The 12,546-nt window shown below is 40.8% G+C and overlaps 1 protein-coding gene across 4 annotated transcripts in view; it reads right to left on the bottom strand.

Annotated features, from left to right (window-relative positions):
• The window catches only part of HMCN1 (hemicentin 1), a 343,610-nt gene that overhangs the window by 148,764 nt on the left and 182,300 nt on the right, over positions 1 to 12,546 (bottom strand). For all 4 annotated transcript variants that reach the window (XR_014793395.1, XM_084866565.1, XM_084866564.1 and 1 more), the window contains 6 exons: positions 9,638 to 9,750; positions 7,958 to 8,117; positions 6,993 to 7,161; positions 3,936 to 4,063; positions 1,973 to 2,245; positions 1,033 to 1,128 (listed from right to left, as the gene is read on the bottom strand). Coding sequence is in view for 3 of the 4 variants with exons in the window: in XM_084866565.1 (XP_084722691.1) it covers positions 1,033 to 1,128; positions 1,973 to 2,245; positions 3,936 to 4,063; positions 6,993 to 7,161; positions 7,958 to 8,117; positions 9,638 to 9,750 (939 nt within the window). In the remaining variant the exon portion in view is untranslated. The remainder of the gene's footprint in view (positions 1 to 1,032; positions 1,129 to 1,972; positions 2,246 to 3,935; positions 4,064 to 6,992; positions 7,162 to 7,957; positions 8,118 to 9,637; positions 9,751 to 12,546) is intronic.

Here is a 12,546-nt window from a genome sequence, read left to right as displayed (position 1 = left end):
ATAATTTCCTCTGGCACGGGTACCTCTAATTCTTGATTAGTCTTAAGAGACCTATGATCTCTAGTGTAGAGTCTGATCAGAGTTATTTTTATCAAGACGTTCAGATGACAGTAAGAAAAGCATTTTCTTGTGAGTCATGGCGCTTAGTGGGAAAAACTATATTAATCAAATAGACTAGATATATAAGGAGTTGTTGGTTGAAAATAAAAGAAGAGGTAAAATAAGATACTATCCTATATAATAAAAGGATAATATGAAAATTGACCCTAATGGTGGAATGACCAGAACGACTGCTCGACCAGTCACAATGAGGCGCATTGACCACCTTTCTATCCTTTTTCCCAGCCAGCAGGCTCCCATCCCCTGATGACGAAAGGGAAACCAGGGGTGGATGGCGGGGAATATGGGCAGCACCAGGCCACACATAGAGGGTTACCCACAGTGGGGGAGGGGCTGGTGAGCAGGTGGGAATGGCTGACCTCTCTGTTCCTCCCCCCAGCTGGCAGGGTCCAATCACCCGATGGCGAACGGAGAACAGGAGTGGGTGGAGGAAGGGAGCAGGGCCAGCTGTAGGCAGCTGGGGAAGATGGCCCTGATTGTAGCCCAGGCCTAGGGACCGTACCTGTGCATGAATTTCGTGTGCTGGGCCTCTAGTCAAAGGAATAAACACAAAGATTGCTCAACAAAATAGACTGCATAAGTGATGTAATAAAATGCTTTACAATTCATATTTTAAATAGGCCTGATAGAATAGAGATGTGAAGTAATGGGAAAGAGCATGAACTATATGGAAAACATACTAAATGAGGCAAGTGTGAAGGAGCAGAAGGTCTTTTCAGTGAAGAAAATAAAAGACCTGAGAGGGAAAAACTCCTATTCAAATAGCTGTTATTTGAAAGAGGGATTAGTTTCTATTATGCCCAGATATTATAACAAGGACTTACAAGTGGGATTTTAGGAATTGATGTGGGCTCAGTATAGAAGGAACAAGTTGACATTGCACCAATGCCCATATGTCTGAGTGGTACACACCTTTCGCAGGACATGGAAATGCAATGCGCTGATTGGCCACTCTTTCTTGGAATGGGGTGTTATATGGAGGTTCCAGATCTTCCAGTGTAGGTGGTTCTATTAGAAAAATAAATGTATTATCTCAGACTTGGACAAAGTACTAAGGACCATGCTAAGTTCGATACCTACTTATCTTTTCTTCTTGCCTTTGCATTGGTATTCTCCCTGACCAGGAATGTTCTTCACCCTGATTTCCACATGGCTGGTTCCTTAGAGTCAACAAGATCTTACTTTAAATATCACCTCCTCACAGGAGGCCTACCTGACAATCCAACCTAACATAGCCAACTGCTAGGAGCATCACCCTATTTTAATTTTCCACCAAGCACTTATATGATCCATTTATTTGTTTGCTTGCTCTCTGCCTATTCACAGTGGAACAGCTCATAAAAGCAGGTGCTTTGCCTTTTTCATGACTTTCTCCTCACTGCCAAAAACAGGACAGACACTTGGTAGGAGCTGGATAAATATTTGTAGCTTGAAGGAACAATCAAACCCTCTAAACAAGGCCCAACATCATTACAGCGAACCGTGGAACTAGATTTTCTAGGGATCAATACTGAGCACACCCTACCACTCCAACTCACTCTGCCCCAAATTTCTCCCAAATCAAAGAGAGTGGGCGGGGCATGATCTGGGACTGATGCCATCATCTACCTCATTCATGGCAATTTCATTTTCAAAGGTAAACATACAAAAATGGAGGCCGGTTTAGTAAGAGCAGGGTTTCATTTCTTTCTAGAATGGTTCTCCTTTCAAAGTTGAGTAAAGAGTCATATACAGAAATCTTCTGAAAGTGACCCAAGACTATCCAGGATTATATATTTTATATGTAGTCTCCAGCCATTGTCTCACACTCCCAACCCCCACCATACACATATCTCTCTATGCCCCAAATCACCTTGGACGTGGAGTGTTATCTCTGTTTCATCGCTGCCTGCTATGTTAGCAGCAACACATGTGTATACTCCGGCGTCTGAGAGCATGGCTTGGTTGATGCTTAACGTTCCACCTGGATGGCTAACATGCTGGACTCCATCAACCAGCACGGCGCTTCCACCCTTAAACCAGGTGATGACAGGAAGAGGCGTCCCTTGAGCATTGCACGGAATGTCCGCTCTTTGGCCAACTTGGACTTTCAGAAGTTTAGGGCCACGCTGTATCTTTGGAGGAACTGGAAACAGCAACTGAGTATCCATAATTCAATTTTTAAAAATTCCCTTCCTTTTCACTTTATGTGAGAGCCCCTTACCAAGAGGCAGGATGACAGACCGGAATAACCTCAGCATGCGGACCCAGGCTCAGGCCACTTACTAACTCTGTGCTCTGGGGCTGTGGTCAGCAAACTGCGGCTCGTGAGCCACAGGCGGCTCTTTGGCCCCTGAGTGTGGCTCTTCTACAAAATACCACAGCCTGGGTGAGTCTATTTTGAAGGAGTGGCGTTAGAAGAAGTTTAAGTTTAAAAAACTTGGCTCTCAAAAGAAATTTCAATCGTTGGACTGTTGATATTTGGTTCTGTTGACTAATGAGTTTGCCCACCACTGCTCTAGGGCGAGCTGGTCAATTTCCCAAGGCCTGTTTGTTTCCTAAGCCAGACAAAATAACCTCTTCCACATCAATACGCTGCAAGGACTATGGGACATAATACATGCATAATGCCTTGTTCTAAACTTGAGGGAGAGCAAGCACCTAAAAATGTCATTAGGTTTCCTTTAATCTGTAAATAATTTAAGGTATAAAACCCTATTAAAAGGTAATCGAGATCATTTCCATAAGAGACTAAAACAAAAAGCATTTCTCTCTAAATATTCTTAATTTTTGTTCTCTTGAAGCTTGAGCCAGACAGAAAGGGCTCTGCTAATTTTGAGAAGAAAATCAAGATCAAGTCTCCATTATTTCTCTTTACTTACCCTCCCATAGAAATTTAAATGAGATAACTTACCAAAGCACTGGCATGTATTATTGGGTTCCACATACATGCAGTATGTGCTATAGAATCAAAGAGACCCATAAGGATATAATCAGGATTCATATACCTTATCCCCCTAAAAATAACACACTCATCTGTCTTTTTTTTTAAACTTAATATTTAAATAATACTTTCTATAGATTGTTACTAACAAGAAGCCTATAAGTTTGATAGAATTATTGTCATTATTTCATGAAGGAGAAAACTAAAGACAAGAGAGGTATGGTAACATGCCTAGTGCCCTAGGACTGGTAAATGGAGAACTCTCATTGGATTTCAAATCCCAGGACCAATAGGATACTAATGTAGTAACTAATCTGAGAGTGAAATCAAGTCAATACTATCTGAGAAAATTTCTTCTGTTTGAATACCCAGCACCTCCACAAGGCCTGGCTTAGCGTATGTACTCGCTATCAGTGAGTATGCTTTGGTTTAAAGAATAATTGAACAGACTATGATAAATTGAGGCAATAAAGTAGGCTAATTAGTTTTAAAGTAGTCAAAAATCTAGGAAGCAGATTGTTTTCAGTTGCTGAACTCTTGAAATAGTGAAAATGACTATTTAACTACTATTAAATTATTTCTTGAGAACTCACATTCACTTCAAAAAGCCACCAGTCTGAACACATTTTTATTACTGCTTTTAAAAACAGTCAAAAGTCACTGTAGACATCAAATACAATTGAGATCTAAAAATTTAATATTGTTCATTTGAGGGAAAGGGAAAGGGGGAGAGTTGTTTACAGGTGGCAGATATACTTTTCAGAGTAGGTGAAAGAAAATCACATCTCAGATTTAAAAAAAATTTTTTTTCTCTCTAATTACTCTATGTACAATTTGGAAGCTACTTATCAAAGAAACGAGGAAGATGGAGCTCCCCGAGGCCAGTACTCACCGTGAACACTTAATTTAACGGACTGAGTCACGTTCCCGGCGATGTTTGTGGCAACGCAGAGATACATGCCACTGTCGGACACGCGGGCCTCTGTGATCTTCATGGAGCCAGAAGGGAGGAATGTGTGTCTGAAAGAAAGAAACCACATAGCTGACTACAGAGCACAAGAATTTCAATACCCACCTAAGCACTGTGGAATTACTACTCTGCAAGCAGGTTTCGAGACTGTTTTCCCAGCTCTAATGTCTTTTTGTACAGCTTAAAAGCCAGCTTAGGTGCATAATTATCTTGTGTAGTCTTGTATGATGTTCTTGCAAATACAAAATCAGTTTTCATTTTCTTTTAAACCTAATCTAATGGTCTGAAATCATCAAGTAACTGCACATCTCTGGTTTATCAAGCTGCAGGTACACAAAGCAAATGTGTATTTTAGTAAATTGATGTATTTTGAATACTTTGTTCTATTTATACAAATTTATTTAAAAATTCAGTGTGCTAAAATCAAGGCAAGAGAAGGTACATGTGCATTTTGAATATATTCCTCCTATAGAAACATAATGTAGTTGGGTGAACCAGACCCACATATAAAAACTTTATTATATTAACTGAACTAAAAACTTTATTCTATTCATTGTACTAAAAAACAGAGACAACAAACAAAGGAATGTCAGTAAGAACAAAGGCCCAATTTGCACATTCAACAAGAAACAGACAAGTCACCGAGAACGGTGCAGGTTGTTTAAAAGAGGCAATTCTTCGATAACACCAATGGCTAACAAGCAAGTGGGAGCATTCTGGGCTCCTGGGAAGTCAGTCCCATGAAACCAAGACAGAGGCAAGACATCACTGTACAGCCATCTGACTGGCAAAGATGTGTAAGCATTAATTATAATATGGAAACAGGTACAGCTAGATCCTATTGGTGGGAGAGCTAACCAGTACTACCCCTTTGGAGAGCAATTCAGCCACGTCTACAAAGCTGAAAACAGGAATTCCTTCTGACTGGAAACTGTAGTGCTAGGTACAGGTCGTAAAGAAATGCATGCAAGTGTACATAGAGAGACATATAAAAAGATAGTCACTGAAAAGTCTTGTTTGTAAAACCAAAATAAATTTTAAAAAGAAAAAAAAGGAAAGAAAAGTAAAGCAAACAAGAACATGCGTGTCCATAAACAGGGAAAGGTATATACAAAATATAGAAAATACATATGGTAGTTAAGTTAAATAAACTAAATCTATATGTATAAAAATGAGTTGACATTAAATTAATAATATATAACAATATATAACATGTTACAGTGGCAAATGAAAAACACTCAAAACAACATTTAAAATACAGGGCCTGGCCAGTGTGGCTCAGTTGGTTGGAGTGTGGAGTGCCATCCTCAACACCAGCAGGTGGAGGTTTTGATTCCTGGTCAGGGCACATACCCAGATTGTGAGTCACATCCCTGGATAGGGCATTTGTGGGTGGCAACTCATCAGTGTTTCTCTTTCACATCTATGTTTCTCTCTCCCTCTCTCTCTCTCTCTCTCTCTCTCTCTCTCTCTCTCTCTCTCTCTCTGTCACTCTAAAATAAAATAAAAATCAAACACAGAAAACAAGAAAACAATATTATATTCTATACTATGCAGGTATAGGATGCACACCAAGTCTATGGCAGTGCTTACCCTGGGAAGAAAGAAGAGATTAAGGAAGGGAACAATAAAACTTCAACTGCAACTTTTATCTATAAGGTGTTTCTTTTATTAGAAACTACTCAAAGCAACTACTTTTTCAAAGAAATAGTAAAATTATGCCAAGTTCTTCTTGCTTATCTTTTCTCTCATTAGAAGCAAAACTACAGTAGCATGAATTTTTATCTTCATAACTATATATCAATAAGTATAATAGACAATAGCAAAAGGCTATAATTCTTATTCCACCAGTAACTTTTGGCATAATATTGAATTAAAATAGTACTGCTATCATTTTTTAGAACTAGAGACAAGGAGTATGGAATAGACATTATCTTATATAATCCTTCAGGGAAGTATTATCCCCATTTTATAAACAACAAATCTGAGGCACAAAGAGATCCAGCCAAAAGTCGCAGGCAAGTTTTAAGCGGCAGAGGTAAATTGAACATCTGCATGGCAACAAAGGTTGTGCTGTTAAAGGCTCTGGCATTCTGCTTCCCATGACACTGAGCTTATCAATACTAGTAGCCCTGCGCACAAATCCGTGTGCCAGTAGCTCTCTGCCACCCTCCTGTAGCCCCTCCCATCAGAGCTTGCTGCCCTGCCCCTTCCTGTAGCTTTTTGCCCTCTGCTTGCAGTTCGCTGCCCCACCCTCTTGCTGATCTGAGATGTGCTCTTTATGCCAATGGTCATTACGCCTCAAGGTGTAACAGACAATTAGCATATTCCTCTCTTATTATATAGGATATTGTCTCCATGGGCCTTTATTTGTACAAGGGTTTAACCAACAAGAGTTTTACAAAACCAACCAATAAAAATCAAATCCTAAACATCTGTATTGTGTTTTATTCTCCAGTGGGATGAATGGAATCTATGTGTAATATGCGCTTTGTGCATCCATGAATCTCTGTACAAACAGGCTCCGTTTTAATAACCACCAGTTTGGTTCAGTGGATGCCGATCTGCAGACTGAAAGGTCCCAGGTTCGATTCCAGTCAAGGGCATGTACATTGGTTGCCGGCACATCCCCAGTAGGAGGTGTGCAGGAGGCAGCTGATGGATGTCTCTCTCATCGATGTTTCTAGCTCTCTATCCCTCTCTCTTCCTCTCTGTAAAAAAAAATCAATAAAATATATACTTTTAAAAATAACCACCTTGTCAGATGCACCTGTGGAAAATTATGTTATAGCTGAGTGTTAGCGTTTCAGATACTAAAGAATGATCTAGAAGGCCTATCTAGTTTCTACAGGCTCACATGTACATGTGATTTACCTCAAATGCAAGTTGTCTTTTGAAACAACTGAGAAGAGGAAGAGGTGCACCCCTCTGCCCTGAGTCACTGTTACCCTGGGTCGCAATGCATCCTGGGCCTCCTACCTGGGAGAGAACGGCGAGATGAGCTGGCTCTCCTTGGCCCAGGTGATGATGGGTGGGGGCGAGCTCCTCACTTCGCAGGGGAGGGTCACCTCTTCCCCGGCCAGGGCGGCGATCTCAACAGGCTTATCGTGGGACACGCCTCTCTGATCTCCAAACACTCTGGGCCTTACTAAAGTAAATGCACGTTTCGGAAGGGAAATGGTACATGGAACACATCCCATTTACAATACAGTGCGGACTGCATCTATTCTTAAATCATTTACAAAATAAGACACTGCTTATGTCAAAGGTTTGTCACATCTACAATTTCCCAGAAAGAAATGCATGGATTGTCAGAGCTGAAAGGAAAATGAATAGAAAGTTTCCCTTTTTAAGCTCTTCCCTGACCATGGAGAGGTCAGCTGACATGCCCTCTAAGAGTCTGCCATCTGCAAAAGGAACCCCTGAAGGCAGAGCGCTAAGCAAGACACGGCTCAAGCTTGGCTTCCATGGCGTTTTAAGGAACTGGTATTTCTGAGGAGGGTTGGGTGCAATGAGCATATTCCTTAAGACAAAACCACAACATGTTTCCAAAAGGCCACACAACCACTCTCCCTCTACATCAGAATCTGAATAGGGGAGGTGCTGGCTGGCAGTAAGAAATATAAACCTGGGGGAGGGGCCCAACTTGCATGGTTCAGTGGTTGAACATCGACCTATGAACCAGGACGTCCCAATTCAACTCCCAGTCAGGACACATGCCCCACTTGCCAGCGCGACCCTCAGTGTGGGGCATGCAGGAGGCAGCCAATCAACGATTCTCTTTTATCATTGATGTTTCTCTCTCTCCCTTTCCCTTTCTCCCTGAAATCAATTAAAAAAAAATATTTTTAAAAAAGAGATATAAACCTGGGGGCCTAGTTGACTTTAGGGCATAGCCTTCTGGTAACTTTATCGGGGAAAGACATTCCTCTCCCCGCACTCACCATAGACGGTCAGCTGCACTTTCCTTTTGGCGTAGCCGGCGGCATTGGTGGCGGTGCACACATACTCCCCACTCTCCTCGCCCCCAGGTGACACCACGTACAAACTCCCATCAGCCCCCGCGGAAAACTTAGCATTGCTGGTGGAAATCAGCTCGCCTTTCTGCAAAAACACAACCCAAGGCGAAGTATTTTTAAGATAATAAAGAGTGACTTCATGTCTGGAAGAGGAAGGAAAAAATTCTCGGGGGGGGGGGGGTGGTGGGGGGAACACAAGATTAAAACACACACACGCTGATTGGAAGAAAGTTATTTGTAAGAAAGCTTAAACAAATAAAGCAAAGGTGGTAGTTCTTCGTGTCAAACTATGCCCCTTTCACTCCAGAACGCTGACAGTAAGGGAAGGGACGGTGCCCATGCTAAGCCAGGCACAGTTTTGAGCACTTCTCATCAATTAACTATTTTCGCTCTCACAACAGCCTCAGGAATAGGAACTCTCACAACCCCCACGTTACAGCTAGGGGGCAGTATGGAGTCACAGTCAGTCCCTGGGAGAGCTGGCATGGAACCCCAGCAGGCAGTCTCAGGAGCTCAGATGCTGAACCTCTGGGCTTGATCTCAGCACAGAGTCCGGCCTGGAAAGAATATTTCCACTTTATATTTTTGTGAAAAAATGCCCCTACTCGGTAGCAGACTCTGTACAGTTTGGGGATCAGCTTCACCGTTGTACCTTAGCGTCCAAATGCAGAAATCAACTTTTTTTTTTTTTTTTTTTTTTACTGAGGTCAACACCAACTTCTCTATATCTCAGATGTGTGTTTTTTAAATGCATAACATCAGATGGTATGGCAAAGTACTTTGGTGCAGCAGTAATAATACAAGTGGCACATTTCATTATTATGCCATCATTTTATATTACTTTATATCTGCCAAGTGAAAATTCATTTACAGAAAATAGGCCACCTTCATGGCTGTTCAAAGATGGGAAGGACATCCTCAGTAAATGGGTTTTTCCTCACCGCAAGGCCACAAGTAAAAGCCGTACAATTTCAGGACAGGGATATAGAGGAGGAATAGATGGGCTTTTACATGTGTCTTCCCGGAAGAGGAGAGTCTGGGGCAAAGATGTGGGGGCAGCAAGGTTACTAGGGACGTGACCCCTAAGGGCTGGAGGGAAGCACAGAAGGACAGAGAGCTAACGAAGGGCGGAGATGCTTCACTGTGCGGGGGACCCTCTGAGGAACTGGAGGGGGTGCATTTCAGAAAGACTCTTCTGATGGATGAGAAGTGAGGAATTTATGTAGGACACCTGTGAGTCATTCCCACTGCACTTCCTGATCGCCTCTTGGCAGGTGGAGTGGCCTTGGAGAAAGGCCTGAGTCCAAACACCAGGAAGGAACCTGCAGGACATGTGGCCCCAGCGGAGGGCACAGAGCTGTCCACAGAGATGCGCTGACGTGAAAAGGGCTTCGGAGACCTGCGACCAGGGCACGCAGATGGTGCTCGTGTTGTGAACACCATCCAAACATCAGGTAGGTGAGTGTGGTAAGAACATTTCAGGGTCAGCTTCCAAGTGGTGTGACTGCACAGATCTTCCTTTTTATAAGGTCTTATGGGACAGTCACAAGTTGCGTGGATGACTGACAATATTGTTAAGAGCTCGTAACACGAGGTGCCGTTTACCTTGGACCAGGTGATAGCTGGCTTGGGAATGCCACTGGCTTTGCAAGGTAGAGTTACTGGGATGCCTTCAATTGTGCTGAGTATCTGCTGCCCATGCTGAATGGTTGGCAGAACTGAAAAAAGGAAGCAATATTCAGAATCTGAGCATCTGTCCTCTTGTTTAGTGCTATTGCTTTAGAGTTGAACATTTTTAGGATATCCTGACTATTTGTAAAAATTAGCAAAGACAAAATTTTCTGATAGAAACATAGGGTAATTCGTAAGGGAATGTAATTAAAAAAAAAAAAAGCAAATACAACAGTTTTGATCTGAAACATTTAATAAAAGTTTAAAATAAAGTAATAACTTATGGGTAATAAATTGACTTTTCTAACAAAAATAAGAGAGGACTGAGCAAACCTTTCCCCCCCCCAATGGAAACTCAAGATAAAATTACATCCTAAGCATTGCACATTGAGCACGACCTCTCTTTCATCATTGCCTATTGCCCATTAGGCTGCAGTGAGCTGACATAAGCCTACCTCCGGGGAAATGGGATATTTTTAAATATATATAATTGATTTTACAGCGAGGAAGGGAGAGGAATAGAAAGTTAAAAACATCGATGAGAAACATCAATCAGCTGCCTCTTGCACACCCCCTACTGAGGATGTGCCCACAACCAAGGTACATGCCCTTGACTAGAATCGAACCTGCAGGCTGACACTCTACCCACGGAGCTAAACCGGTGAGGGCAGAAATGGGCTCTTTAGACACTACACATTAAATTTCTGTCTATACCCAAGAACCACACTGAGCGAGCTACTACATTTAACCTGGAAAAACGGGATTTTATTAAAAGGAACTCAACAGCAAAACTTGAAAGGCTTAGGAGTTTACATTTAAAAGACTAAAATAAAGGATTCTAAGTCAATGTTTTTAAGAATAATACATATTTTGACTTGAGTAGACAACTGAAGAATTAACATTATATGAGTAGAAGCAAAAGGAAAAGGAAGCATGCCCATCATCCCATGCTGTGTGTTTATCTCCATTAATCATAACCAACTTGCCTATAAAAGCTGCCGATAATCAATGTTCGCAAAGTAATGAATTGGATTTAAAAATCTTTCATACATTGCCAAGACCGGTTTGGTTCAGTGGATAGAGTGTCGGCCTGTGGACTGAAAGGACATGTACATTGGTTGCGAGCACAGCCCCAGTAGAAGATGTGCAGGAGGCAGCTGGTCAATGTTTCTCTCTCATTGATGTTTCTAGCTCTCTATCCTTCTCCCTTCCTCTCTGTAAAAAATTAATAAAATATATTTATAAAAAAAAATCTTCCATACATAAAAGTTCCTAACCTGGTGCAAGAAACACAATAAAAAAACAACAACAATACCAAGCATTTGCTTTCCTTCCCATGGGAAGATGAGACTAGAGCTCAAAACCTCACTGTGTCTCTTGTCTTTAAGTCAGATTTTTCTAGAATTATCACAGCTACCATGCAGAAGAAATTTATCAGAACAAGAGATATCAGAGACCTCAGTGCAAAAACTTCCTTGGAAGGCTTCGATTAGCTTTGCTACATACTCATATTTTCCGAGGGCTGGGTTTATTCTTTAGATAATTTATTCCTAAAGAATTGGCAGCAAATCCCCGAGAATGTCAGGCTACTCTCTAAAGCAAGAAATGGAATTTCCAGGATCATCATGGATTAGTCAGCTTTCAATTGTGCTGTCATTTTGTGGCCACATGGAATAAGCCATATCCCTAAATCCATATTGACTTTGACAGCTATGAAGGAAAGTAGCGAATTTAGGCAATGTTTTCAAATCTGATGTCATGCGAGTATGGAAGGGCTGTTCCTTTCCAGATTGTCAATCTATGTAAATCAACACGACAAGCAAATGGTTTATTTCTCATTTTAATGTGCATTTGTATTTACATTCATTAGCTCATTCTCTTAAGAACTGATGGGGTGTCTTTAGTGAGTATTCTTATAAGTGATGAAAGAGTGGCAGTGCTCCTTAACATAAACACAGGACCTGAGACTTTGTATCGCATCCAACTCAAAGACAAATCTGTGGGTTAAATGGATGCTTGGTTCAGTTAAAGTCAAATGGCTGGCTGATGTTTCTTTAACCTTATTGGCTAAATCAGTTACTCGTTTTGGACTAATATGGATGAAATGATGTTCAAAATGACATTTTTACCTTTTTACTTGTTAAAACTGATTGCATTAGGATAAACTATCATTTGTTTATCTGTCTTCTTTCCACTCCTCTGACCTGACAGACAACACACAACTAATTGTGTCCAAGTGAAAATGTGCCTCAGAATCCTTCTCAACACCATCTTCTGGGCAATTGATAGAAGCCAAAGGGAGATGACAGGAATGTACTTCCATACTGGATTCTCAAACCAGTCCATAAACACTCTCCAGGAAATATATGAACTGATCTTTGAAAACAGGTCAACACAATTATATCCAATTCTCTCTTTCTCTCTCCATATATATGTTTATTTAGACTATAACTAATTTAGTGTTATCTTAGTATTTCTTCAAAATAATATTTCTTCAAGAATAGCTCATGTCTGTGAAAATTGGTATAAGATTGAGAAGGTGGAAGGGGCTATTTTCAATGAGAAACAGATAGTTTTTAAAAAGATGCTCTATAAATATCTAACCATTGCTGCATATCTGAAATTAATATAATATTGAATGTCAACTGTAATTAAATACATTAAAACGAATGTTTAAAAATAAGGTCGTTTTAAAAGAAGATGGTCTGCCTCCACTGAAAATTTCAAGAGACCAAGCAAAACGTGGAAATTAGTGAAGTCTCCAATTTATGTCCTGAAGAAAGACTGAATTAACATTTTAATAAATGTTCTGTGATATTTTCTTTTTAAAAAAAATATATTTT

The sequence above is a fragment of the Pipistrellus hanaki genome (genome assembly GCF_964339955.1).
Source record: "Pipistrellus hanaki genome assembly, chromosome: 18".
Lineage (NCBI taxonomy): Eukaryota > Metazoa > Chordata > Mammalia > Chiroptera > Vespertilionidae > Pipistrellus > Pipistrellus hanaki.
The sequence above is the reverse complement of the archived record's forward strand: the minus strand, read 5'-3'. Positions and strand labels throughout refer to the sequence as shown.